Raw genomic sequence first — 27663 nt, forward strand, 5'->3', positions numbered from 1 at the left:
CTGTGTTTAATTGTAAAAGCACCTTTGGCAGCAACCACAGCTCGAGTCTGTGAATGACACATCTGTATTTGACACATGTAGACACTGCAGTTTGTCCACTTTCTTTATAAAACTGACTATGGCCCCACAAAATTTCTCCAGTCTTACCACAAACTATGGCTTGGATTGACTCTGGTGAGGCCATTTTCAGGACTGCTTGAATGGAAAATAAATCTCCTCCCAAGGAGATGTTGGATTAATTTTACCCACTGGCTTCACAAGCCTTGCAGGCCAGACCCTGCCTCAGAGAAGTGTCTCTATGTGAGGTACTTAAAATGCAACCACATTTGGTCACAAATGCCTGCTAAAGGAAATCCTAGTCATCTATGACGGGAAAATGATATGAAACGGGGAATAAAGCCAGTTATCGGACATCAGAATTCCTTTAATAATCCCCAGGGGGAAATTGCTTTTTGTTACACACAGCTCCAAAAGAATAAGAATAAGAATAAACTTCAAACACAAAGTAAAATATAAATATATAAAAGTATGAATAAAACTCTCACATATGAATCAGCAAACTGCTTTCACGTCTGCTTCCTCTTGTGGGTTTGCATGATTCAGTGACTGAGGTGCAGATCATTTTTCAGCTGCTGGTTCCGTGGTGACGCCCAGTTCTCCCACTCGCTGTGAAATGTACACAACAGAGAATACTACGTCACCCATTGTAAAGAGTTCATAAGGTGTTATTAATGGTTTTGTTAATGTTAATAAATCTTTTACTAATCTTAACTGATTTTAGTAGCATTAGTAAATGATCCATTAAGTGTAAACGTATAAACTCTTTGCAGAGGGTGATTAATGAGAAGGTGCTCTAAACTGTTTCTGTGCTGGATTTTGAACTGGCTCCAGAGTTGATGTGTGGTAATTTGATTACACATTAAACATTAAAAAAAAAATCCAAGTTACTCTTTAGTACTTCATGGCTGAAAGCCTTTGTGTTAAAGAGATAGACATGAGACATTTGGGTGGTGTGGCTGAAATCCAAGAGGAAGAGGACACAGAGGTCACACAGGCCATCAGTGGGGCAGCACAGAGAAAGACTTCCTTATAATAACAATAAGGACAATATATTCGCTCAGTAGAACATATATAAATCAAACCAAAATTTGATTAAAAAAATAAAACAGCAAGGAATAAATGTGTTATTTCCTCCAGAGCCACAGAGGACACAAGACAGCTGTGTAGAGAAGCAGGAAGCATGATGAGTAAACACCATCATGAGTAAACCGGTGAACTATCCCTCCTTGTAGGGCCCAGGGTGTGCAGCTAAGTCCCAGTCCAGAGAGCTGATCGTCAGACGCAGCTCTGCGGCGGTGCTGACCTCTGTCTGCCGCAATGAGAAGCGCTCAGTCCCGGCTGCTGGCTGTGAGTACGGCGGCCTGACGGCATGTAGCTCTCCTGTCGTTATCCCCACCGGCCTCTCGGACATTATGTTCAAGTGGACTCATCGGCAGGCCCACTTTATCCCGCCACACGGATTAAATAGTTTGTTAGTGTATTAGCCGCAGTGAGGTCTCTACTATGTCTGTAGCTAACATACGCTGCACAGTGTCAGTTGGCCAAAGTTGGTTAGCCGTCAGTTGTGTTTAGCCACAAGCCAGCTGATGTCTTGTGCGGTCACCGGTTTTCAGCGGCTGTCAGCACCATCACCACGACAAAGGGCACCCTTCCCTCCCGGCCGGCCGATGGACGGGTGAGGGGGACGATGCTGAGACTCCTCTTTATCCTCCTGACAGGTGAGCCGAGCCCACAGACACCCACCGCTACCTGCGGGCAGCTAGTGAAGGTTAGCTTAGCCTGTTAGCCTGCTAGCTCCGAGGCAGGACCACAGAGGTAACTAGCTTAAGGTTTGTGTGATTATGCAACGCAACTAGCACTTATTTTAGGTTTAAGTAGCACTAATGCATTGATTAGCGTTAACTAGCGTCACAGCATTACGTTCACCAAGGGAGGAGGAGTGTTTTCTCTTATTACTAAACGCGAGAAATCTTGTTCTTCTTTGAAAAACTGAATTTTAACATAACGTCAATTAAACCCGTGTTGCCACATGGAGACATTAACTTCTCGCCCCCCAGGCATCCTCTGGTAGCACCAGGCTACTCTGACACTACGTTTACAACTTTTGATTACATTTAAAAGGGGAAAAACTTCAGATTTATTTTGTAATTATGTGAGTGTAACATATAATCTAGATTATAAATGACATCACTGGAAATCATAGTTTTAACAGAAGGCTCTACGAGATTAAGCTGAAACTATATGTCGCTCCACTTTTTTTTTTTTGTGAATAAGCCCAGTCATCTTTAACAACATTTTCTTCCTAGTATACAATATATTGTAGATCCTTTAAAGGTGGAAAATACACTGTGATGATACAGTTTAGCCCAGATAGGAAGGTTACTGGAATAATAGGCAGCACTTGCCTGGGCTGTAGAAACCATTCATTCTATTCTATTCTATTTTATTAATTTCACTAAGTATGAGATGGATTTGTTCAGTCTTGTTTTCAATGAAAGCATATTTCTAGAGAAAAAATAGACTTTTTGCTACTTTCCACAATTGCGCATTGCTGCCATGTGGCAATACAACAGTCCTGTAATAAATGCTACCCTCATAAAGGTTTTGATATTAAGTGTTTTAGAGAACTGATTTAAATGTGTGGTTATTTGTGAGGCTGTAGTTTATGGTGCTTTTGAATGAACATTTAAGTGTAGATAGCTGCTACTGTTAACATTTTACAGTGGGGCAAAAAAGTATTTAGTCAGCCACCAATTGTGCAAGTTCTCCCACTTAAAAAGATGAGAGAGGCCTGCAATTTTCATCATAGGTACACTTCAACTATGAATGGGGCCATGTATCGTGAGATTTTGAGTGAAAACCTCCTTCCATCAGCAAGGGCATTGAAGATGAAACGTGGCTGGGTCTTTCAGCATGACAATGATCCCAAACACACCGCCCAGGCAACGAAGGAGTGGCTTCGTAAGAAGCATTTCAAGGTCCTGGAGTGGCCTAGCCAGTCTCCAGATCTCAACCCCATAGAAAATCTTTGGAGGGAGTTGAAAGTCCGTGTTGCCCAGCGACAGCCCCAAACATCACTGCTCTAGAGGAGATCTGCATGGAGGAATGGGCCAAAATACCAGCAACAGTGTGTGAAAACCTTGTGAAGACTTACAGAAAACGTTTGACCTCTGTCATTGCCAACAAAGGGTATAGAACAAAGTATTGAGATGAACTTTTGTTATTGACCAAATACTTATTTTCCACCATAATTTGCAAATAAATTCTTTAAAAATCCTACAATGTGATTTCCTGGATTCTTTCCCCCCATTCTGTCTCTCATAGTTGAGGTATACCTATGATGAAAATTACAGGCCTCTCTCATCTTTTTAAGTTGGAGAACTTGCACAATTGGTGGCTGACTAAATACTTTTTTGCCCCACTGTAAGTGGATTTGAACATGTTTCTGCCTGATGATTAATCTGTGTTTGTGATTTCTTCACATGTCTGACAGGTGTTCTGTGGGATGGAGTCAGTGCTTTTGGTAAGCCTGGGACTGATCTAAAGCTGCTGTGTTCACAGCCGTTTCCACACTCTCTGTGTCTGAGTGATGATTCTCTGATCCACAGGTGGGGTCAGACTAGTCGATGGGGAGGACAAGTGTTCTGGCAGAGTTGAGGTGCTCCACCATGACCAGTGGGGGACTGTTTGTGACCATGGTTGGGACCTCCGGGAGGCCGATGTGGTTTGCCTGGAGCTGGGCTGTGGTTTAGCTGAATCTGCCCTACGTGGTGCAGCATTTGGTACCGGCAAGGGAGAGATCTGGCTCCGGCATGTCCAGTGCTCTGGACACGAGTCCAGTTTGAAACGCTGTGCTGTTGTCCTCCACAGTAACTCCCACTGCACCCATGAGAATGATGCAGGGGTGAAATGCTCAGGTGAGACTCCATTTGCTCAATTAATATGCTTTTTCTCTCTCAAACATATTGGAATTTTTTTATGCTCTTAAGTGTTATTTCATGTGTCAATTGAAGCATGGCGCAAAGTGTAAAAGCATTTATTCTTGAAGGCCTCTCTTTTAGTTATTTAGTATAGCTATGGCTATTTTTATGAGCAGAGTGCAAAGACAATGTTATAGAACAGAAATATACACCCATTGCATTGGCAGTTTTGCTTATAGTCATGATTGTCACTTCCATAGGCCTACCCAATACACTAACACAATAACTAACTCGTTTGCATACACTATAGACCTACAATATCTTTTTTTACAGTCCTATGAAAATGGTTATATCAGTTTTTCTCTTGCCAAAATGTAGCCTGACTTTGGAACATTATTTACCCCCCTTGGTGATAAGCTAGGCTGTGGTACCAGTGGTATTCCCTAGCTGGTCTAGTTTCACATTGTATCCATATCTTTATTCTAGCTTTGAAACTGAGCCCACTTGAGCCTCTTTCCCTCCTTGGTCTTCCTGTGTAGTGCTACTGCAGCACAGCGTTGTCACTACATTTTGTACCACTCAAATGTAATTTGATGACGTCATCAACTTGCAATACAGGCATGCAATGGAAAGAACTGTGTCTTAGCTCTCTGCTGCAAAAAGAATGAATACTCTATCCATTATAGTTTTTATTTTAGATCTGTTTAAACAGGATCATACAAACGGTGCCTCCCGCTGCCAGAGGCGGGCCAGCTGTCGGCCGTACGTTTTCAAAGGATTATAAATGAAAGAGTAATTCATTTCTTTAAGGAACGCTGATGCAATAATATGCGAAAGTAGTAGTGTGATTAACCTGTCTTTACTCACAGGTACCCTTTTAAATCCCACCCTCACCCTGCTGTCACCCCACACTGTGTTCTCCCCCGGGGAGGCCGTTCGCTTCAGCTGCAGTGTTCTGCTGGGTCACCACCTCAGTGACTTTCACCTGTACAAGCATGGAGTGTCCACGCCGCTGGTGACACAGAGGGCGGACCAGACCCAGACCAGAGTGGAGCTGACACTGTCTGACATAGAGACTTTCCACCAGGGCAGCTACAGTTGTCGGTACAGGATCAGGGGCGGCTTCCCCTCTCAGCTGCTCAGCTCTCCACCCAGCAACTCCATCAACATCACTGTGGGTGAGTCATAACTACATTTTCTAGTCTATATTAAGTCTATTGTGCATTGGTTTGTTGTGCAAACTGCATTAAATACTTTATTCTCTGCCCACTCAACCTACAGCATTGGGTTTGTGCCAATTTTGATATTCATTTTTCTCAAGGACCTTTAGTGCTGTGAATCTGGATTGATGTAATTTTATTGAATTTCTTTTCTCCTAACAAACAGCACACCAAACATTTTGGTTTTGAGGATGGAAGAACAGTGTTGGCCTTTGAGAATATTATGTGTGAGGTCGATTTACTATTTACTAGTTTTTCTCCTGGTCTTCTTCTGTCGAAGAATATCCTGTAATGTTCTCTTTCGCAGTATGTAAGCAGAGAAGCAGCAGCAACAGCAGCTTCAGTCTGTCTGTGTCTACAGAGGATGCATTCAGGCACAGTATTGGGTGTAGGTCACCCACGTTTTGGCAGCATTTGGTGCCCGACACGCAGTCAGTCTACTTACTCATAAAACTAGAAAATAGACTCGAAGCATAAAAATACACTTGGGGTCATGTTTACAAGGTTGTAGTGCGAGTGGAACGTGAGCCGTTACGTGGCCTGTGTGGTCATCTGGATTGGTGAAAATAGGAGTGTCTGTTCTGTGTGTGTGTGATGGACAACAGAAAAACACGCCTTCAGACAGCTCTATTTGCTGAAGACTGATGTTGAAAGCTCCAAAAAGAAAGTGAAGTGGACCTATTGAATGTTTTAAGTATCTTCTTATACTTTTTTATTTTCACTACTAGTCTGTATTGTCATTCGTATAATTTTTATATAATTGTCATTACTTTCTTGACTTCTCTATGGTTTATTACCCTTTATAACCTACTTTTATTGTTTTTGACTGATCACAGTGGAACTCCTGACTCCCCACCACTGGTACAACACGTCCACTGAGGCCCCGGCTGGTTCCGTCCTTAAAGGCCACAGTTTTAACATCACCTGCTCCACCCCGCAGCAGTACCCCGGGGGTTCCTTCCAGCTGCGTCTGATCCGCTCCAACGGCACAGTGCGCCAGTCCCTGCCTGCCCTCACCCCATCCGTCACTTTCACCTTCCCCAGCGCCCAGAGAATCAATGAGGGCTACTACTACTGCCTGTATCGGGTCCAGCTGGGTGGACGCACCTTCGTCTCCAGAGAAAGCCAGCCCCTGCCTATAGCCATCAGAGGTAAAGCTGACGCTGAAGATTATAGAGACAGACCGTAGGTAGATAATATAGGCATTGGTTTTCAAGATTGGAACAGCCTAACATCAGACATAAAACAGGATGAAAACGATAAAAGGTGCTTACACATTCAGTGGTCAGATATTGCACGGATATAATAAACATCTGCGTGTGATCCTGTGTAACTCCTCTAACCCTCAGATCCAGATCCAGTACTGAGTCCAATGGTGATCAGCTGGCTGGTGTCAGGCCTGACATTTGTTGTAGCTGTCATCATTATCATCATTGTGGCCAAGGTACTGTGTAACAAGGAGAAGAAGCCCTCTGAACTGGAGCGAGAGACCAGAACCTGTAAGTTCCTTTTTCCACCAAAAGCCTTTCAGCCTCACACGGAGGTATGATTTTTTGAAAACATCCTGTATGTGCACTCAGAGTAACAGATGCGCTTCTGTCTACAGGTGTGGACAACACTTACGTCGCCTTATCAATTAACAAGCTATGACGTGGTACGAAGGCAACAGATTACTAAAGGTAATGACGGTCACGATTCTTGTACATACAGAGTCTGTAAAATGGTGTTTTCATGTTTCATTATTTAACAACAGTAAATCAAAGGATTTAATATTTTCATGTCCAGCTCCTGATTTGTGCCTGTGAGTTTTTACCAAAATACCTTTTTAGATACAGGTGTATTTATGACAATTAACTAAAACCTCTTGACCACACATAGGGGATGCCCATTTAACTAATCTCATAAGGCACCCATGATGATTTAGTATGTCGGATGACTATTTATGCCAAAGATCTGCTACATTAAATCTACTTTGATTCAGCATTGAGAGAGAACACATTTTATAGGCACTGTAGCATCATCATCTATTCTAATTGAAGCACACAAGTGAATTCAACTGAAGCATCTGGTGTTTCTTTTTTCATAAACAGATAGTCAGAGGGCTCTCACACTGCGTCCACTGTGGATTCAGTCAGCAGGGGATGTAACACAGAACCAAACAGCTTGGTCGGCCGTCCATCACACCTCTGGAAAAGTTAGTTTGGATGAGGCACCGTTTTTACTGGGCACTAACGTAGAGCTGTGTTAGTGCTAGAAACAATGGATGTGATCATGGTGAGATGTCAGCTAAGAACCTCAGAGGACAGGCAGACAGTAAAAACCGTCTCTAGTTCAAAGTCAGTATTGATTCAAACTTCAGCTTCACATCCACTCTGACTTTGGCTACTGCCATGAACCCTAATGTATGGATTTTAAAACGGCTACTAAAAGCTAAACTGGGGAAACTGTGATATGGGTTCCTCAGGTCTCTGTGAATATGCAGTTTAGAAACATTGTTTTGTATTTATTACCAGGTAACACTGACAGGCTCCACTAGCTTATTATGTACTCACCTCTACAGATCAATGATCCTTAAGGGATTAGAAGATGTTTTTGTATTTTAAGTCTAACCGCACTATGCATCTTATGTCATTTACAACATGTACATTACTGCTTTTAAAAGTTTGTAAATAGAAGCTGTAGTTGATTAAAATGCTGCTGTCGTTGGAGCTTCTTGTCAGTTTTGTTTTGTTGACATCTTACTGCTTATGTCATCAGATCAAACGACATGAGCTAAAAAACATAATATGGTTCATAATAGAATCGATTTATGTTTCGATCCAACTTGGATCTTCGTCTGGTCAACATGCTTAAAAGATGGGAACCACACCCATGTTTATAAACCTGACAATCTTTATGATGGCAGGTGTGTTTAACCATCTTAAACAGCCAGTGATGAGCATCCAAAACATCAGTGGTGATTCAATAACGTGCATAAAAACAAGTACATGGAGAGAAAGTCATGCTTCAAAACATCTGCACTGAGGTTTCATTTTCTTTGCACATTTTGTTTCCATATTTACTTGTCAGTGCTTTGCTGTGTTTCATCATTAGAAGGCCTAATACTAAAACTTCGTTCTATTTTGTCAAAATGTAGGTAGTATATATTTTCATTATATGAGATGATGTATGTACCTGATAGTGTCTGTATATTGAAGATGCAGTTTTTGAAGCATGACTTTCTATTGTCTCTCCATGAACTTATTTTTATGCACTTTATTGAATTACCACTGATCATGTGGATGATTATCACTGGCTGTTTAAGATGGTTAAACACACCTGCCATTAGAGATCAGCCCATTGCTCTGCATGATGTATAAATAGGGGTGTGATTTCCATCTTTTAAGCACGTTGACCAGATGAAGATCCAATTAGGATCGAAATGTCATCAGTAATTAAAAATATTTCTGTGGCAGACGCCGTCTACTGCTAGCCTTCCACCTAAATGATGTGCGCATAACTTCCTCACTTAACCTTCATTTATTCTTGTACCCTGAAATATTTAAACATTTAAATTTTGTCTGCTCCTGAATAAATCACTCGAAGCTTCAAATTTACATATACAAGATCTTTTATAGTTTGATTTATGAAACAGCAATACAAAACAAATCACAACAGCAAACTCTTTGGGATGTAAGAGTTGGATTATGTAATACAAAAGCTGAATTTAGTGTTCAGAAACAAAGCATAAACATGGCATAACAGCTTATATAAACAGTGCAGTTTCATATTTTCACCTCAAGACTAAACTTTTTTTAGTTTAGTTTTTGTTAAAACTATTTATCAAACACTGAACAAACATTAACAATTACTCTGTATCACAGTTTCTCCTATAAAACCACTGAGGCACTTACATCACAGCTGGTCTGAAAAACGGTCCCAGCTGAAATATAATTATTTCTTATAACTGACGAGAGGAAGCATTGTTGTCGATTCTGTAACCTACAAGAAATTTGGTAAATCTTCTTCTTAACGACACATTCAGACTCATAGACCGTCTGTCTCATATTAACCAACCAGAAGACTGAAAAAAGGGACACTAGATAAATCTGTTGCATTATCTTTGATAATGAACTGTTGGTTAATTAAAACACACTAACACTGTGGAGTCTGGGTGGAAAAAAATACAATAAAATTGAGAATAAAATAAATTGAAATTATAATCTGATGTGGATTAAAAAAAAAAGATGAGCAAACAGACCCGCTGTGAATTACTGAGGCTTATAGTATTCATGTATTTTTGACTAAAAAAGAACTGTCATCTATTCTAGTGGTAATGTACTTTACTGATGAACATAAGCAAGCAAATGTAACGCACACAAATATTGCATAAACCGCAATGTCGGAAATAAAAGACATTAACCAAAATACATTCACTGAATTAAAATGCATAAAGAAGTATAAACCACCCAATAGTCTGAGCATCATTCTATTCCTTTGAGGGACTCATTTGTCTCCATACTGGAAAACACTAAGTAGAGGAAGACCGCCACCGCCAGGAAAAACACAAACTGAACCCAGAGTGGGATTAGGCGAGATGACTTGGCTCCCTTCGAAGCATCTTGACTGGATTTCATAGGTGTCGATTTCAAATAGGAGTCTCTGTAAGTGGACGGCGTGTCGTACATGTAGGGTCTGAAAAAGAATTAGAACAAATTACACTATTAAAATTAACTGTAACTAACTCTGTTAATTATGCAACAATGAGGAACTTAAGTGACAAAATATTTTTAAAACTTGAACCTAAACGTAACCAAATAAATTAGTCTGTAACATCTGAAGACACAATAGAATAGCCTTTATTGCCATTGCAGTACAATGAAATTAGGCGATTTGATGTTATATAAACACACTTACTCATCATCAAAATTCCTCCCTCTGTATTCAGGCTTTGACCTCGAGTAGCCTGAGTAGGACGTCCTGTAGAGAGCGACATAAAACACGTTACCCGAATGTCACCAACTGACTAAGCAACTACAGCAAAAGTTTGTATGATTACAACTTACGCTTGTTCAAATTCACTCTCATTCCACTCTGGTCTCGACCTCATGTACAGGCCACTAGATACACAGCAATAAAGTAATCAATAAGTTAGATTGATTGGCTAATCTAATATACTGAAGTAGAGGAAGGCAAGGAATAGAAGATAGATAATTAATGTTTGGAGCAAATAACACAGGATATGTAAAAAAAAACTGACCTGTCTCCAGCACCGTCGCTCCTCACCTGCACAAGAGGAAGCAGTGAAAATGTACAACAGTGTTCGATATAAACAGTGCGTACTGATATGGATTTAAATTACTGCTACTGGTATCTGTGGCTTTCCTTAGACAACAAATGAGTTTTAAGTCTTGTTTAAATTAGGACAAATATGTGATTTTGGACTGTAGAAATAAAACTGACTGAAATCAGGCAACAAAACCTCTCAATAATAAAGGAGTACTAATATGGAGCTTCACACTCATGTGCACCCATCCCTCTGTGATGTGGTTGTACATGTTATATAAGGGGCCGGAGTGTCTGATTGTCTTACATATATATATGAGAGAGAGAGACCAGGTGGCTGCTTGTTGGGGTCTCTGGACACACACAAACAAAACAGGAGCGTGCAGAGAGATACGTACAGGTGTCTTGTAGACATAGGTGACTTCCTCCTCTGAAATGAAAACAGAAACATGAGGCTTAATGTCGGGGAGAGTGTGCATTAACATTACATTAGTTACATTACACTTCAATGGCACGCAGGAGCAGTGTTTAATCCTCTTTTATTAAAAACAATAAATGTTTCCAGCTGTTTTACTGGGCTTTATGTATCTTATTTTATCATAAAATGAATTTGTTAGAAAGAATACCGTTATGATGGCTAAATACAACAGTTATAAATGTAGATTTCCCACATTTTTCCTGCCTTTAAAGGAACACTGAACAGACTTTACACATGAAGATCTATTTACTCCTCATGAGGAGGACCACTCAACCTGGAGACAGTAGATTAATGTCCTCGGTGACTTTGGAAGGAGATTTATAGTCTGAGACGATAACCTTTGGCTTGAGACTTCATATTTTCTAAAAGGGAGCCTGAGGTAAGTGAATCATGGGAAGTGTTGTTTTATATTTATCTGTTTACTGAGCTACTGAGCTTCCTATATTACATCCACAGTCCCACTGAGGTCAGAGGGGACTAAAAGTCTGAACATCTTGACCTATTTTAAACACAGTCCTTTGTATAATAAAATGTAAACCACTTTTACATCTTAGGATGTGAAATGAGAGTTACACATCTGTGCATGTACGTGTATTTATCAAAGTAAAGTTTTACTGTTCAGTGATGTTCGTGGTGTGGATTAAACTAAAGCACAGTTACCTTCCTCTCTGTAGAAGGTTTTGTCAGATGAGGGTTTCGCTTTTTTCCCTTTGGCCATGGCCTCTTTTAGCTTCTTCTCATACAGACTTCTGGTGGAAGCTAAGAACAAAATAAGACACATTCAACCTGCAGGTCACACAGAAAACCAACCAGCACCACGGGAGTAAACTCGGCAACCTCATCCCGGCAGTGGAGGGAGGCCTGCGGACGAAGATTCAAAAACAGGCGCAAAGTAAATGTTAAAGCTGAGCCACTCACCGACCACAGGCCCGTGTTTTATCCCGTACTCATCGAGCAGGTCGCTAATTTCCTGCGCAGATTTCCCACTTAGCGAAGACATTGTTCTGACGTTGTCTGTTCCTCTTTATTTCTCTGTTTTTGTGTCTTTTTGTGTGTGTTTCTGTTTCGGTTAAGCTTCAGTTGCCAAAAGAAGACAACAATGGCGGCTCCGCCCACCGTCAATCAGCGGGAGCTCGTTTTGTTGAACGCGCAGGCGGGGACGACCCTCTGCGGAGTTTAACGGCTGTTTGGAAACACGGAGAAGAGACTAAACCCCGCTCTCGTTGTATTATCCAGGTATTAAAACATTTGCACCTTCTGTCAAACTCTACATGATTTCCGTTTCCGCGTCACATATTCTTCTTCTATGGTTTCTATCGTTCATTCCGGTTTCTCTCCAGAGAAGAAGCAGCGCCACTGGCAGGCTGGTGATATTAGTACTGAATAATGCTCACGCTAATGCTAATATTGGTAGTAATAATAGTAAAAGTAGTAATACGACAATGTAAAAATACTGTTACACGTAAAAGTTACGCAATTGAATTGCACTCAGGTAAAAATACACAATAGTATCAAGAATAATTTAAAAACTCATTATGCTTAATGGCCCCTTTTTAGAGTGTCATATACATTTTTAGTTAATTATTACAGATGTATTATCATATAGCAGCTTTTGATGTATTACCTGGTTGAAGTACAGCTAATGAACCACTTAATGCATATATATGATACACTTTTATGCAGTTTAATCTGTAACAGTGCATTGCATGTTTTGATTTCAACTATGCATGTTGAAATATTTATCTGCAAAGTGACTAGAAACTATAAATACTTTGCAGTAAAAAGTAGTCTATGATTTCCCTCTGTGGTGATGAGGAGAGGTAGAAGCAGAAAACTGAAATACCTGAAGTATCTCAAAATTGTAATTTAAGTAAAATAGAGAACTGAGTCACTGTCCATCACATCACAATGTCTTAGATTTAGGCCTATTCAGCCCCGATTTAATCTACAACACTTGCAAAAAGTTGGAAATTGACTTATCCAGAGTTCATACAAATACATCAGCATCATTGTTAACAAAGATACATCTTTATTAAGCATAAAATGGCATATTACAGGTAAAATAATACAAGTCTGAATGTCTAGCTCTATACATCACATTTTTGCAACACAATATTGTCATTTTGCTCATTTCTCCCATCACCTGTGAGCATGTTAACACGCTTTAAGGACCAAAAAATTTGGTTTTGTCCTAAAAGAACGACACTTGGCTGAGCTAGCCTGCTTGGTCTGTTGTCAGCCAGAACATCAACAGTCCCATCATGATCACCACAGTCATCTTCAGTATCACCTTCAGCATGCTGAGACACTGCAGGAACAAAGGACAGGACAGAGAGGAAGAATTGATCAAACAATGAAGGAACAAATGGAGAAAGTGAATGCTGAGTAAGGGACAGTGAGTACATACTTTCCTGGTACAGCTTCGTGTGTCGCTGAGATCTGGTTCATTCTCTGGTAGCTGAGTGTTCGGGGGATCACAAGCAGGTTTCATTTGTGGGATGAAGTCTGGCTCCTGTAATTCCTGGACAAAGGCGAGACAGTTTAAAACAACTGAAAATATGGTTGTGTTTGTGTGTGTTTCCATGTGTGCTCATGTGTGTCCAGATGCAAACCTCAGATGTTTCTGCAGAGCTCAGGTCCTCCTCCCCTTCTGTGGAGCTGCTGAGTGAATCTCTGTCACTGGTGAGAAATGAAAATGCAGCCAGACATTTTTTTTTTTTGGATCTGTCACAGCTCAGGTTGTGGTTATCGTTCAAGAAAAAAAAAGTTTAATACTTACTAGGACTTCTGCTTACCTGTCGGTTTGATAGTGAATGACCTGAGACAATGGATTTGCACAAAACTGAACCTTTATCTGCCTTCCTAAAAAATGAACGAATAGAAACTGATGAATTGTGGGGTATGCACATGCCCGACACTTTGAAAATGTTATTTCTTATAAAGATTATACTCTTCTCATCTTCACTCACCCTCTCTCCCATTCTCTCCACTGCCATCATAAAACTTGTTGAAAGCCTTGATTCTCTCCTGCTCTTGTTCCCAGTTCCTCTCCTCTTCGTATTCGGCGTCTCCAAACTGTCCCACCTCAGTGACCCCGGAGGCTTCAAGTTCAGTGTTGAAGAAGAAGTCATCATCCAGAGATCCCTGATTGGAAGGGCTTGTGGTTTTTATGTTCCCCCTCTGTACCACTGAGTAGGTGTTGACGTCTTCAGCAGGACGCTGAGTCAAATGTGAAAGCAGTGTTTCCGCCCCGTCTGCACCCTCTGTGGTTAACAGGTCTTCACACAGGAGGCTATCAGTTGTTTCCAGATTCCAGTTTATGTTGAAATCTGCTGGATCCACTCTGTTGTAGTCATCTGATGTGCTCCACCTGGCAAACGCTGGACTCCCCCCACCTTCATGAGTCTCCTCCAGCTGCTTGTTGTTTTCATGATCTTGCAAACACATATTATCGTCATGTTCCTCATCATCATCACTGGAGCTGTAGGAATCACTCTCACCCGTCTCACTTCCATCGTCACACCCTGTCACAGCTGCACGGCCCAACATGTGCTCGACATAATCTGTGTATTTTCCTCCAGCTGCCACACCCAGACTCCTGAACTCATCAGCATCCACCTCTAAATCTCTGCTGAACAGATACTCATCTCCCTCCTCATCAGTGTCCTCAGCTCTTCCCATCCACGTCGTGTCTTTCACAGCTCTTTCCAGGCAGGCGTTTTGCTTTGCAGTCGACTGATGACTGCTCTCTTGTTTTTTACCTCCATCTTCTGCATATTCACCTGAGGAAAAGTCTGAGGGATAATCTGCGAAGCTCTCACCCGCCTCTTGGTGCTCCTCCCCCGAGAAATCCTTCATTTTCTCTGAGTATTCCTCACTATCAACTTCAGCTACAAGATCCTGCAGATTTTGCACTGATATTTCCGGAAACTCCAAACTGGCTTTTGTACCATCTCTGCAAGGATTTTCAACCCTCTGCTCAAAACACAGAGCAAGAGTGTTTTCTTCCTGCTCAATTTTCATGCCCTCACACTCAGAATCAGAGTCCACTTGCTTCTCCTCTTCACTTTCTTGCTCATCCTCTTCAATCCCATCACCTTTTATCACCATCTCACTGCCATGTTCAGGGACTCTCTCAAAATAGGACGCTTCCTCATCACTCTCACTCTCACCTTGCTCCTTGTTTCTAACTTGAGGGTTTTCAGCACCCTCTGGGGCTAGAGGTTGTCCCTCTGCAAAGATCCTGTCCTCTTTATAACCATCGCAAAACTCTTTGCCACAGTGAACCGACATTAACAAATCCCCTGATTTCTCTCCTGTTCCCATACCCTCCTCCTTATCCTCCTCTTCATCGCCTCCAGAGACAGAACCGTCCTGTTCAGAGTCTCCATCTGAGCTTGTATAATCCTCCTCTGGTGCGTTGTCCGTGCTCATGACACTGACACCTTCAAAATCCTCTTTATCACACTGCTTTTCATCAACACTTTCATCCTTGTATATGTCTTTAGTTTCCATGCTAGACAAAGCTGCAGTTTGACCAGTTGCTTCCTGGTGCAGAGCACTGTCTTCCTTTGTTTCATGAGAGATGCCTGTTCTGTCCTCCTCAAACTTTTCATCAAAATTTAAATTCTCAAAGTCCAAATCTCCATCAGAGTATGATGGAACAGATGTTTCTGTAACAATACCATCGTTTGAAAATTATATACTTTTGTAGATATTTTTTAAAAAGTAACAAATACCATAATACAAAGTATTTCTTACCTGAAAATGCATCACAGAGTAGATCAGCAAGACTTTGGTCCATCTTCACAAAAAGCGAAAGCAATAGTTTATACAGCAATAGTAGTTATATCAAGACAAACATTAATGCATTACCACAGATGATCTCGTCTCTCAGAAAGGAAGAGAGCACGAAACAACTCTCATCTATTCTCGCTGCAAGTGGTTTCCTGTCAACCAGACGGTGCATAAAAATCACATTAAAACTAATACATTCGGTTAAATATGTGACTACAAATGTCTACATAGGGTAAACTTACCCTTAAACTGAAGATAATGCAAAAAGTGTTTAAAAAGGCTCCCTAAAAAGGTGAAATCACAAAAGTAATGTTTTGTTTTTTTCTGTTGCTGCAGGAACCTACCTTCATGAGCTCATGAAATGATGTCAACTTTGATGTGGTCTGGGTTATAAACTCCAGCAGCTGAACAGGCAGTTCCTTCACGTTGAAACAACTCGTATTGGTGTCTTATCTAACTGAGATGAGTGCAGTGCCACTTTATGAGGAGTTAGAGTCATTATAACAAATTGTTGTCAGTCAATATTCTGTTGGGTACTTTGATTTATTTTAGCAGCTGAAACCAAGTAAAACTACAGTTAAAATCGAGACATCCTGGTTGGTTGATGGCGATCTACAGCTCATTGCGGAGAAGGTAGCGGTGGTTGGGCTTCAGGTCAACTTCTACAGGAAAATGATCACTCACTTCAAGAGCCTAGAGTGCCATCACAAGAACTGTATTAATGTTCAGTTTAAGTGTATAATCGAACTCAAGAAAGGTGCATTTTTAACATGTTTACCTCCTCCTCAGTTAGATGGAAATTCTCTTTAAAGTTGAATGGTTGCGCTGAACCTTTCACAATGCAGGAAATAATCTCGCGTCCATGGACAATGATCCTGTTTGAAAATGTAAAAAAACGTATTTTGAGGCATAAGCCTGTGTAACATGATGGGTGCCTGCAGCAGACAGCACTCATAATAATCAAGTTATCACAGTGCGCATGCAAAGTAATTGTACTACTTGAGCTCTGACCTGTCATAGGCACAGTGTGTCTTCTCTCTGACGGTAGTATCTTGCTCATCTCCAATTAACCAGTGAAACTTGGGGTCACTCCTCAAGCGCATGGCTCTCCAGCCCTTGATGGTGACGTAGCTGCAGCCGGCATTAAGGTCCCCTAAGATCATTACATTCTGGGTGAATGAAAGGAAGCAAAAAGGGAAGTTCAACAGATCGAAATTACTCATAAATGTCATCATATGTTGTATATATATGTATAACAAGCTATAAGGAACAAATGATAAAGATAATTCATATGGTTATGGGTCAAATAAAAGATGATAATGATGTTAATGATGTGGTTTAACCTACATCTGTCTTCCACTTTTTGTAGATTTCTTTGAAGAGGGAATAAAGTTGGTCAATCTCCTTCATGGCATTTTTGGGACAGGTGTGCTGCCCAATCAGGATGAAATCCTTCACCACTGCAAAAGAAAAACAAAATACCCAACCAGTTATGGCACATTGTCAGTGAACTTGTTTACATCTAGACTAGTTTCCCAGTCATTTCAGCAGGATGTGTTTTTTCACATGAAACCTGATTATTCATATCTCTGTGTACATCATTACAATATTTCCCGGTAAGTGTCTGATTCCAGTAAGTCTGTCATAACAGCAGAGGATGAACCCAGTTTGGTTGCCTGAACTTTGCTGCATTTATCATTTTGTTTGATTTAACATTTTAATCTGATCATTAGCAGTGAAGGATGAGAGCGACAGTTCAGTTTACTGAAGAATCATCACAAGATAGAGTTAAAAACTTACCCGCACACATGAAAGAGGATGATTAGAGACCTGTATAAAGTATTGTGGCATAGCCAGGTTTTTCAAAAACCAGGAAAAGAGCTACCCCAGCTTTCTGAAACCTGATTATGATGTTTACAAGTGCAAAACAACCTGATTTATGCAACTGGCAGGTTTTTATATCCTTCAATTTCACCAGCAACTGTTGTAACTGTTGACATTTTCCGCTGAAGTGAAGCGAGCTGAGCAGTTTGATGTGGTTACTCAGTCAGCCACGTTTTTTTAGTTTGCAGAAATGTCTTAACTTACCCAGAATTCATGGCAAATTACGACAGCCGAACAGATGAAGTGATAAATTATCTGTAGTCTAAAGTCTAAATATGTTCAACCAGCCTCAGATTGTAAATGGGATGTGAGTGTGTACTGCTGTGTTATTTCTTCTGTTTCATCTCACGTGTTGTAGGGGAGTGGAAGCGAACGATGAAAGGCTCTCTGGAGAAGACATCAGTTTCATTGGTCCCTTCTCCTTCTTGTTTAGGATACTGATAATGCTCCATGACCTCCAGCATATTGTCCCTGGAGAAGATGAGAGGGGATAAACACCACATGAAGAACGTCATGTTAGACCGACCACTAATTAATTAACAGCAGTGGGTCCTGTGTGATACCTGTAAATGTAGACATACTGCTCCTTGTAGCTCTTCCTCCCCAACCTTCTACTCTCCACATAGGAGTATGAGTTGGAGTTGTCAAATCTGCTGACAACAACAGAAATGAGATAAAGTTGAAGGTGTTGATTGGATGTTGATTTATGTGACAGAGGATTCACTGTGAAAGCTTGTACCTGTTGAGCTCCTTCACCAAGACTTGTATTGCTTCTCCTTTAGAGTCTCGGACCTCCTGAATAAGACTCAAGTCACACCGAGAGAGAATCTTGGGAGTAAAAGAAAAGAAGAATTTAGGGATCTATCAGTAGTCTAGTTTTGTGTGGATGTTGCTCTAGTTGTTGTACACAAACAGCAGAGTACCTTTAGCAGGATCCCCATAACCTTCTTGTTGTTTGCCTTTGATTCACCAAAGCTCTGAACATTGAAAGCGCAGATTTTCAGGGAAGATGTGATGTTCAGCACACACAACCCAACAACAAGCAGCAGAGCGGCAGTCCTCATCTTGCAGAGGGTTGTCACTCTGGAGGTAAAGGAGAGTTTGACAACATCCTCTTTTTCATATTGTGAAATATGTTTCTCAAACCACTTTGCCCCACCCACCCACCCACGCACACACTCTGCAGCCTCTTACCTTCAGTTTCACCAGGAGACTAACCTCAGCACAGCAAAGATCCATCTCTTCAATGACCTGTGGTGTGTTTTGGGGAACATGCAGGTAAATGTGGGTGAAAGACAGGTGCTGCAGATCAGTGTGGTGGATGTGCTGTGTCAGTGGCCGTTCAGAATGGAGCTTTATCTGGAACAGTTAAAACCCCTGAATACAATGAACAACAGCTCAGAGAGTTCAGCTCTTAGTATCTTTTGTCTCTGATTTTGAGTGTAATCAGACAATAGATGGTGCCATGTGTCACATCTGTCAGTTTCATGAACATTTGTGTGGCATTTCAGTTGTTGGTGGTTGGCACACGGTGCCATCACATCACTGAGACAATGTGACGGGGACGGCTCTCCCTCACAATGTGATGCATCTGATATCTGCAGAAAAATATGCTTTATTTAATGCTGCACAGTTCCCCCTCTACAGTAGCTCTGTTCATGACACGTGCTGCCACTGATTAATGATTAGAATATAAATCATTATTGACACATTTGAAAAAAACTCATCTTGTTAAATTGCAATAACATCAACATTTTATACACTGGTGGAATTTAATGAAGTAGATTTTTAGTTTTGACTTAATTGTATTTCCATTTTCTGCTGCTTTCAAATTCAAATACATTTACATAGGTAAACGTTGCATTTTTTTTACTTAACTACATTTATTTCACAGCTATAGTTGCAAGTCACAATTTCACATATAAAACTTTTAAATATAAATGTTTAATTGAGTATGATATACACAATAGTCAAAATCTGGTCCAGCTCAACCAGCTACAATATTATAAGGCTGTTTATATGTACATGTATCTATCATTTGTACAAAAAAATGTGAAAGTGGTTTGCTGTGTAATGAGAAATTTAATTCTACCATGAACTGAGTGCTGTAACCACTGACCCTTTTCATAATTTTGACTCTTTCCAACATTGAAATGTTTTTCAAGAAAACTCAACAAGTAGTAACATTTGTTTTAGTAAAAACATTTATTTCCTATAATATAAATCTCTTATAATGTAAAACTAATGGCTCTTTTACTGAGTGCAACAGTGAATCTAAAACAACTCGCCAAAGCCTCAAATTACTGACTAATTATCCCCACAACAGCTGAAATACTGTGATATTCTGTCTTTATTTTATTGGCTTTATATGTTTCATATGGCTTTTTAATAATTCAAGGTGGTGCTTTTGACTAAATACGCTGTTTACAGTGCAAAGGATACATCCTACCTTGTTGACACAGTTGACTCACAGTTTCTTAAAATGACTTTAACGTCAGCCAACTTGAAAGCTGACAGTGCTTTAAACATGTTTTCATAGTTCCAAACATTAGAAACAAACATTGCCACATTTTTCACCATGGAGGTGTTCACTTGTATTTGAATTTTCCGCAAACATCACACACGTCAACATTATCACACATAACAAACACACTGAGTTCCAGGTCTAAAATTGTATAAAATACAAAAATATCAACAAATTACATCCCAGAAAAGTCTTATTTTAAAATAAAAGCAACAAAAAGAATATTCCTGAGCACTGACATTATCATATTGGTCTAAAACAACATGACTGTTGAGGAGATGCCATTTCCATGAGATAGTCTTCAATACGCGTCTCTATGTCCGAGTAAAGGTCTTCAACTTGCTCTCTGAAAGGAGGATACCACAGCCACAACATGGCAACCTCAGCCAGGAAGAGAAGAAAGAAAAACCACACCTTCCACCAGGAGCCACACAGTGTCTAAAGAAAGAGGGGAGAAATGTCTGATATTAAAAATAAACAGATATGAGCAGGGAATCATAGTTGTTATGGCAGATGTTGTGTTTGTTGTGGTCGTTACTGCAGCAGAAAGTTACACAGTGTACAAGATATATTGTTACAGATAGTGCAAAACTATTCATAACTGTTGACTGATAATGTCATAATAATAAAAGGGCACATGAGAGCATTCCAGTATAGCAAGGACACAGGCACACACACAGGCACACACACGCCTCTCACCGGTCTCTTGTGGCGGTGGCCGAGTTGTCGGAGCTCATCTCTGCACTGCGACAGCCGGGCCTGGCTGGACTGACACTCCTGCTCCATGGTATACAGCTCTGTCTGCAGCTCCTCACACTGCGCACACACCATATGGAAGGGGCATGTATGTAGATCATATTTGGCCGCAACCCATTTGAAATATATTTATAACACAGGTGATCATTAGAAATGCATTTTTTTATGTGTAAGTAGAGTAAAATGTCAAAATATTGGCAAAATGTTCCTTTATTTCTAAAATGTTCCACCCGAAATGAGGACAAGTAATATTAAATAAATATGTCTGAGATGCAAATAATTTAGTAAAAGTTTTATAATTTCTTATACATTTTTAATCCACCTTTAACCATTTTTGTAACTATTCATTCTCATTATGCATCAGTCTCCACACAACACTTTGACACAGGATGTGAATGTGTGGATTCATGAATATCTAATCTTGTGAAACACTTACTGTAATTATTACCTATGTGGCAGTTTGCAGTCATAAAAGGTTGTAAATGTGCTACATTATATGGTGATATCTCCACTTCACCTCTCTCTCCTTGAGTCTGAGCTTCTCCTGAGTGTGAAGGAGCTGCTCCTCTGCCTGAGAGTCTCTCCTCGCCGTCAGCTGTGGCTCTGGCGCCAGACGTCCCTGCATCGTAAAGTCATGGTTCTCATTGCTGCCCTCTAGGAAGCAGAAAACCAGTTGAAATAAATGATTCATGATGCTTCCACAGTATTTTAAATGCTACAAAGAGTACTCAGTGTTTAATCGCTGAATTACAGCCAGAAAGATTCAGGAAAGATTACATGACTCTAAAGTGTGAGTGTCTTGCCTCTAAGGTGCTGAATTTCGTCTGTTAACATCTGGTTGTCCTCTTCCAGCAGGCAGATGTTGTTCAGTAGCTCCCTCTTCTCTCGTCTCAGTGACACCACCTCCTCCCTCAGCTCGGCCTCTCTGGCTCTGGACAGCTGCACAGAACACACATGTTTTTCACAACCACTGACATTGAGACTTCTGACCTCACTGTAGTTTGGTCACAGACTATATTGTACCTCCACTTGGCTGTGCAGCTGTTGCAGCTGTTCATTACTGAGATGTTGGTTCTCCCTGAGTTGTCCAGAGCACAGCTTCAGCTCCTCGTAGAGGCTCTGCCATCTCAGTGCATCTGCCTTGGCAGTAATTAGCGCTTCCTGGTGGCAAAAATACAAAGAATCATCAAGATTTTTTGATATCAACACATCTATCACCAGAAAAACCCAAATGAGGCTGTGACATGTATTTGTCTTTCTCCATAGTCAGGTAGAGACATTGTGTTTCTTGCTTCTTATTTCAGTTAAAAGCTAGATATTTAACCTGCAGTGTCTCTGCCTTGCTGAGTGCCTCAGTTTTCTCCTGTGTGGCCTTCTGCAGGGCGACCAGGGCCTTCTCCTCATACAGCAGTTTCTGCTTCTCCATCTGTATCACAAATTTCTTCACTCCATCCTTGGGGAACTTCTACAAAAGAGGATAAAACACTGCTGAGCTACAGGGTGAGATGTCAAACAAAAACCATGGAGGAACACACTCCACACTCGACTGCACAATTACTGCATGACAGAGTGAACGCGTATAGCACATTGGCTGTGGACAAAGCTTTTAGGTTGTTGCAAAGAAATAGAAAAAAGTTGCATGATTAAAAACACTCAATGGTTGCTTCTTTACCACCAGCAGCTGCTCTTACCTGCAGGCAGACTTGCAGCTGCGCCTCCAGAGCCTTGATCTTGTTTCTCAGCAGGTCTTCACTGCAGCGAGCCTGTGTGGGTTAGAAAGGAAGTGACTGTCACTCTGTAACCTGCAAATGGAAAATTAATGGTTCATGTACCAAAATCTGTGACAGTATGTTCTTTCACCATCTGCACTCACTGGTGCACAAAGGGAACTTGCAGCATCAAGAGAGATCACAAATATCTGCATGTGCTTACAACCCTGCACTGTCATTAGTGTGGAAAATACCATACAAGTTATCTGATGATAACATACCTGAGTAAGAAATCATTTTCACCGATGAAACGCCTAAATTATTTCAAATCAATAACTTCTCTTAGCTCTTCAAATTAAAAAAACGATAAGAAAAAGGGAAACACCAATGTCTCCTCTTCCTTCATTACAGCCACAAGCCAAAAGAGAGCTAATGAGGATGCAATGCACCTATAATAGCTACTGACTGCTACACCCTTCCTGTATAAGAATGACAGCTTGCACTCGTCCTGTGCAGTATAGGCTTGAGTGGAAGCAGGAAGCTCCAAACCACAGCCTGCATAGGCCTTCCTGTGGCAGCAGCAGCCATGCACTGCCGTGTACTTGGCTGTGACAGAGACATTTTCAGCGTAATGTCAGCCAGGGAACCAAAGAACAATGAGCAGCAACAACATGACCTTATAAAACAAGAAATACGTGTTTGGTATTTGGAAACTGTATCTGTGAAACGCTGGGGATGTGTTTGATTTAAGCAAACAGCCTGTGCGTACAGATGGAGTGTCTTACTGTCCACATTTTGTTGGAGGAGTTCATGAGGTTTGACACGCTGTCCTGGAGGTTCGCCAGCTTCTTCTTCACGGCCTCCTCTCTCCACAGGGCCTCCTGATGGAAAACAGACAGCACAAGACAGAAAGCTACCACAACATGCACATACTGAGTGTAGTTAAAGTTAGACAGCATCGTCTGTTTGGGGTGTAACCTGATTTTTAAAGTAACTCATGTTCAAAACATCAGATATCATCTCATTTACTGGGTGAAACTAAAACAGTGAGAGTCTGATGTGTGGCTTGAACATTAGAAGGCAGGCAATGGACTTAATACTTCAGAACATATAAAAAAAAGTAGAAATGAGTCATTAAGTCACAGTCTTACTTTAGCGATGTCTGTAAATCTAGCCGAAGTTCGCTAACACTGAACACCATAAGATACAGGTACAGGTACAGATACAGATATTCTGCAGAACCTACAAAGTAATGGAGTGTCTATTTGCAGCAGGGTGCAAATAGCCAGACAGCTGCTATCCAGCTATTTACACCCAGTCTGGTCCTGCAGAATAATGTTTGAAATAATTCAGGTGTGGTTAAGTTATAGGATTGTCACCCAGGACAAAAAAAATCCTGTGTGAGACCAGCAGTAAATTACATTAATTTAATTGTAAACTGAGTTAATTTCTATAATTCAGTTTTCTTTTATTATAATCAGTTTTCAATCACACTTTGTTTAGGTTTAGGTACAAAGACTACTTTGTTAGGTTGGGAAAAGATCATGGTTTGGGTTAAAAATAACAAAAATAACTCAGATACAAATATAGGGCAGAGTACATTAAGCACAAAATACACCTGGGAGCAAATAGTGTTGATGACTGCTGACACTCGGGTGCAAATAGCATCTGCCATAAAGTAATTATGTTATTATGTATTCCACAATTTTGATAGTACACCTATAAAGTAATAAAAGCTTTCGTTCTTCTGGATTCACTACATTGTACTGTAGGTGTCGTTCCTTATATCAATAAAATACAGTAAAATATTTTCCCTTTGCTTATAGACAGTGTTTGATAAAGTTGACCTCATAGAAGATTTGATGTCCACCTGATAAAACCTGCTGTAGAGCTACAGTATGTGCTTTAGAGAAGAACCCTGACCAGCTTTTATCCAGTATTTACAAAAATAAATACAGGATACCTGGTCCTTGTTCAACATAGTCTTGTTTTCTTCCACTATAAAATACCTGCCAGATCCAGCAAGTACTTTATTAGTACTTGATTCATACAATGAAATTATACTGTAAACCGAGGAATGTATAATATCAAGTGCTACCCAATTTAACTTAAATTTGTGAGAGGAAGAATCTGTTAATTAAACAATCAAATGTTATGTCACTTTAAAAATTTTTGATAGATTTGATAGAAATTAGTTGGTTTACCTGCAAGTAGTCAGCTAACCGCTGAAGCTCCTATTATGAGTCAGATGAGAGAAATTAAAGGCAGTTTAATTTGGTGAATTTAAATGTTTTCAAAAATGCCATTTAGATTCAAAACCCTTGTGAATAAAGCAACAGCCTGAAACTCACTGATTCCTTGACGGTGACAAGACCAGACCTGCACAGACAAAGATATCTCATTATAGAAATGTAAAAACACTAACCACAGCTGTCTCTCATGTCAAAATTGAGACTGAATGCTTTAATCGGGTTTCAGGGAGTTTTAAAGTAAACTCACTCTGTCTGCATACTGGTCTCTCGCAGAGTCTTTTTCTGAGGAATATTTTCAGTTTGAATGGAGAATCTTTGGTGAATCTTTTCTGTCTGGGTGAATGTTTTGATGCTCATCTTTTGAGCTTTCAGAGGAGAGTAATAAAAAAACATCATTATTAGTAGATCATTTGACAGTTCCTGGTTTAATTGTTCTACAAGAATGGCAAGAATTTTACCATCATGACTCTTCGTCCTTTGCTGGTTTGGTTGTTTTATCGCTGATGTGGAGGTAGATGGTTTTGTCCTTGCACTCATCAGTGTTACCTGTTCTGACCATAATGAAGCCTGAGGAAATGAGGAGAAAGAAGGAGAAGAGGAAGAAGATGTAGTTAATATTCCCTGTGGATGTGGAAAGATGAAACATGGATCTGGTAAAATAACACTCCTAATAATGTCCATGGATATATTGTTTACCCATTTGCTGGTGCTTGGGCCATCGGTTGTACTGTTGTTTGTTGTTATAATCATCACTGGATGTCCATTAGCTGTGCGAGTATTTAGGACATTTGGATGTTTCATTGAAAATGTCTTTGCCGAAGCTTTTGTCTTCGAGGAACGGTTTGTAGACCTCAAAGGATGCGGCTCCGGGCTCACTGATCTCCTCCTCAGAAATTCCAGATGTCTCTTTTCCTTCAGCTCGTTCTTTATCAGTTTTGTGTCAAACTCTCTAGTAGGGCTGCGACATGAAGTTATGTTGTTGCGTCCTCGCAGGTGTTCACGTTTCGCTGCTCTGAGCTCCACTATTCGGTCAAAGTCTTTCTCTAGGGAGAGCTGTACTCCACTGACAGCCAGGGCGTCCATGGCAGTGGAGAGGCTCAGCAGGTAACCAGGACTGAATCCACGACTCAGGGACGGGCAAAAAGTCAAAACCAGGCAAACTTATCCGAAAAGGGGTCAGGCAGAGGGGTAGGAGTCTGGAGAGCTGAAGCGTAAGCACGATAAACAGTCTGGTAGGGAATGAATGCAAATGGGTTGGTATATATACTGAAAGTGAAAGGGGAAACAGGTGAACAGGTGAACAGGTGAACAGGTGGACGGGGAAGGTTATTAGATGGGAATGGTGGTGGAGGTGTTACTGCAGGACAGGAGAAACTGGCTGGACCTGAAATGACAGGAGAGTTTGTTTGTGGCGGGTAAAAACCAGAGCAGATGAGAGAATGAATGATAAGGAAACGGCTGGTGTTGTGACGGGCAGCTCGTCTGGCTGCTACAGACAACTACAATGTACCAGGAAATAAATTACATATTATCAAGAACATATTGTTGTTGGAGTGTATTGTACAGTAGATAAACAACATCATAGCATTTACTGATGCATATTAAATATAGATGGCTGAAAAATCTGATTTTCAAGAGTTGCACGTGCAAAATAATGACTCGGACAATATGAAAAAATATAACCAGTCAATTTTCTTTTTTTCATATTCATACAAAACACTGTAAGCATTTGAAATATTCCATCATATTTGGGTGAAATGAATTTGTATTTCTCAAACACTGTCCTGATTATTAACCTCAATAGACTTTTACCTTCTTAGACATAGGAAAGTAAGTCAGTGGTTGTGTTATGAACCTATGTAAACTGTATGCATAAAATAAAGCAAAGAAATTAACAGTATCTTTCACATCTAAGGGGCTCTGTGCTGCTCAGAAATGCACTTTCACCATGTGGGTCAATTGTAGTACCATGCAGGCTACTACTACTATAGAAGCAGCAATAGCAGTATTTCTAGTATTATTAGTACAGTAGTACTTTTCATAGATGCATTATCAAATTGTTCCTTGCTCCTTTAACACTGAGCTACAGAGTTATCAAAGACAGACGAGGCCCCGGCGAGTGCTGAATGAGGCTCTGAAGGGAGAATGAACAAGATAATGCAAAGAGAACATGTTGCTTAATTGGCAGAAAACCATAACAGAGCTCACCTACAACGCCATCTCACTCAGAGGGGGAAAGTCTTCATGAGGCGGTTGAGCAGATATCCATTTTCTCACTCTTCTGAAACAGTGTGTGACCGTTTTGTCTGTGTTTCACATGTAGCTGTTTCTGTTGAACATAATTTTACAGGAAGTGAAGGGAACCACAGCGTCATATGTTCCTCTATCTCAGCAGCCACTTGCACTGAGCTGATGCCACACACGGGTGGGCCCCAAGATTACATACAGGCCCAGCCAGTTCCCCCTGCATGCAGCCTGGGATAAAACCCAGAGAGCTGTGGAGTCTGTGTGGTTGCCTCTTGGAAATTAAAAAAAACCGGCAGTCTCATTTTTTATTAAAATGGTTCAATAATTGATCTAATAAAGGTGTTGATGACCACACAGAGCATCGGCAGCTTCATCTTCAGTCAATATGGATTATTGTGTAAATGTGAAGCAGAACATTACGTGGAGACTCTTGCACTACATGTGCTCACAAGACTGTCCAGGCTGTTTCTATCTGGCCTATAGTGTATTCATATGTATACCTCTGTCTATACTCCACATAGCTTGTCCATAGTGTATTTATAATATTCATA

The 27663-nt window shown here is 40.6% G+C and overlaps 5 protein-coding genes across 6 annotated transcripts; 1 reads left to right on the top strand and 4 right to left on the bottom strand.

Annotated features, from left to right (window-relative positions):
• Positions 1–1377: 1377 nt before the first annotated feature.
• LOC139209773 (uncharacterized) lies at positions 1378–8070 on the top strand. The gene is made up of 8 exons (XM_070839628.1): positions 1378–1778; positions 3554–3583; positions 3669–3977; positions 4850–5158; positions 6037–6351; positions 6550–6699; positions 6807–6879; positions 7291–8070. The coding sequence occupies exons 1-7, from the start codon at positions 1748–1750 to the stop codon at positions 6848–6850; spliced, it is 1188 nt and encodes a 395-aa protein (XP_070695729.1). The 5' UTR covers positions 1378–1747; the 3' UTR covers positions 6851–6879; positions 7291–8070.
• A 696-nt stretch (positions 8071–8766) lies between these two features.
• LOC139209886 (uncharacterized) lies at positions 8767–12043 on the bottom strand. Its single transcript, XM_070839773.1, has 7 exons — positions 11862–12043; positions 11604–11702; positions 10864–10895; positions 10440–10465; positions 10246–10299; positions 10097–10159; positions 8767–9874 (listed from the first exon to the last, which is right to left on the bottom strand). Exons 1-7 carry the CDS (start codon positions 11941–11943, stop codon positions 9664–9666), a joined length of 567 nt encoding a protein of 188 aa, XP_070695874.1. The 5' UTR covers positions 11944–12043; the 3' UTR covers positions 8767–9663.
• Positions 12044–12951: 908 nt separating this feature from the next.
• On the bottom strand, positions 12952–15848 carry LOC139210341 (RNA polymerase-associated protein LEO1). The gene is made up of 6 exons (XM_070840369.1): positions 15705–15848; positions 13913–15616; positions 13739–13805; positions 13556–13622; positions 13351–13464; positions 12952–13251 (listed from the first exon to the last, which is right to left on the bottom strand). Exons 1-6 carry the CDS (start codon positions 15745–15747, stop codon positions 13159–13161), a joined length of 2088 nt encoding a protein of 695 aa, XP_070696470.1. The 5' UTR covers positions 15748–15848; the 3' UTR covers positions 12952–13158.
• A 429-nt stretch (positions 15849–16277) lies between these two features.
• On the bottom strand, positions 16278–18698 carry dnase1l1l (deoxyribonuclease I-like 1-like). 2 transcript variants are annotated; one of them, XM_070840007.1, is made up of 8 exons: positions 18548–18698; positions 18364–18452; positions 18206–18274; positions 17974–18095; positions 17088–17200; positions 16752–16909; positions 16519–16615; positions 16278–16433 (listed from the first exon to the last, which is right to left on the bottom strand). In XM_070840007.1, the coding sequence occupies exons 1-8, from the start codon at positions 18686–18688 to the stop codon at positions 16353–16355; spliced, it is 870 nt and encodes a 289-aa protein (XP_070696108.1). In that variant the 5' UTR covers positions 18689–18698; the 3' UTR covers positions 16278–16352. The 2 variants fall into 2 exon arrangements, with proteins under 2 accessions (XP_070696108.1, XP_070696107.1); XM_070840006.1 differs by having other exon boundaries at positions 18188–18274.
• A 1107-nt stretch (positions 18699–19805) lies between these two features.
• traf3ip3 (TRAF3 interacting protein 3) lies at positions 19806–27197 on the bottom strand. The gene is made up of 14 exons (XM_070840083.1): positions 27074–27197; positions 25562–26249; positions 25324–25432; positions 25113–25230; positions 24965–24992; positions 24818–24847; positions 23399–23494; positions 22596–22667; positions 22229–22369; positions 21928–22065; positions 21708–21843; positions 21422–21558; positions 20848–20964; positions 19806–20586 (listed from the first exon to the last, which is right to left on the bottom strand). The coding sequence occupies exons 2-14, from the start codon at positions 25946–25948 to the stop codon at positions 20392–20394; spliced, it is 1704 nt and encodes a 567-aa protein (XP_070696184.1). The 5' UTR covers positions 25949–26249; positions 27074–27197; the 3' UTR covers positions 19806–20391.
• Between the last annotated feature and the right edge of the window lie 466 nt (positions 27198–27663).

The sequence above is a fragment of the Pempheris klunzingeri genome, chromosome 11 (genome assembly GCF_042242105.1).
Source record: "Pempheris klunzingeri isolate RE-2024b chromosome 11, fPemKlu1.hap1, whole genome shotgun sequence".
In the NCBI taxonomy this organism is placed as follows: domain Eukaryota; kingdom Metazoa; phylum Chordata; class Actinopteri; order Acropomatiformes; family Pempheridae; genus Pempheris; species Pempheris klunzingeri.

Excerpts from the sequence above, each read along its gene's own strand:
- LOC139209773 (XM_070839628.1), top strand. The coding sequence starts at position 1,748 with ATGCTGAGACTCCTCTTTATCCTCCTGACAG. Across the intron at positions 3,978-4,849 it reads TGCAGGGGTGAAATGCTCAG|GTACCCTTTTAAATCCCACC; the intron begins GTGAGACTCCAT and ends CTTTACTCACAG. Across the intron at positions 6,700-6,806 it reads GGAGCGAGAGACCAGAACCT|GTGTGGACAACACTTACGTC; the intron begins GTAAGTTCCTTT and ends TTCTGTCTACAG.
- LOC139209886 (XM_070839773.1), bottom strand. The coding sequence starts at position 11,943 with ATGTCTTCGCTAAGTGGGAAATCTGCGCAGGAAATTAGCGACCTGCTC. Across the intron at positions 11,703-11,861 it reads AAAACACGGGCCTGTGGTCG|CTTCCACCAGAAGTCTGTAT; the intron begins GTGAGTGGCTCA and ends TTTTGTTCTTAG. Across the intron at positions 10,466-10,863 it reads CCTATGTCTACAAGACACCT|GTGAGGAGCGACGGTGCTGG; the intron begins GTACGTATCTCT and ends CCTCTTGTGCAG.
- LOC139210341 (XM_070840369.1), bottom strand. The coding sequence starts at position 15,747 with ATGGACCAAAGTCTTGCTGATCTACTCTGTGATGCATTTTCAG. Across the intron at positions 15,617-15,704 it reads ACTCTGTGATGCATTTTCAG|AAACATCTGTTCCATCATAC; the intron begins GTAAGAAATACT and ends GTATTGTTACAG. Across the intron at positions 13,806-13,912 it reads TGGAGAGAATGGGAGAGAGG|GAAGGCAGATAAAGGTTCAG; the intron begins GTGAGTGAAGAT and ends TTCATTTTTTAG.
- traf3ip3 (XM_070840083.1), bottom strand. The coding sequence starts at position 25,948 with ATGGACGCCCTGGCTGTCAGTGGAGTACAGCTCTCCCTAGAGAAAGAC. Across the intron at positions 25,433-25,561 it reads GCCCAAGCACCAGCAAATGG|GCTTCATTATGGTCAGAACA; the intron begins GTAAACAATATA and ends TCATTTCCTCAG. Across the intron at positions 22,370-22,595 it reads AGCTGCAAGTCTGCCTGCAG|AAGTTCCCCAAGGATGGAGT; the intron begins GTAAGAGCAGCT and ends CCTCTTTTGTAG.
- dnase1l1l (XM_070840006.1), bottom strand. The coding sequence starts at position 18,688 with ATGAGGACTGCCGCTCTGCTGCTTGTTGTTGGGTTGTGTGTGCTGAAC. Across the intron at positions 18,453-18,547 it reads TTATGGGGATCCTGCTAAAG|ATTCTCTCTCGGTGTGACTT; the intron begins GTACTCTGCTGT and ends TTTACTCCCAAG. Across the intron at positions 17,201-17,973 it reads CTTCCACTCCCCTACAACAC|TGGTGAAGGATTTCATCCTG; the intron begins GTGAGATGAAAC and ends TTTCTTTTGCAG.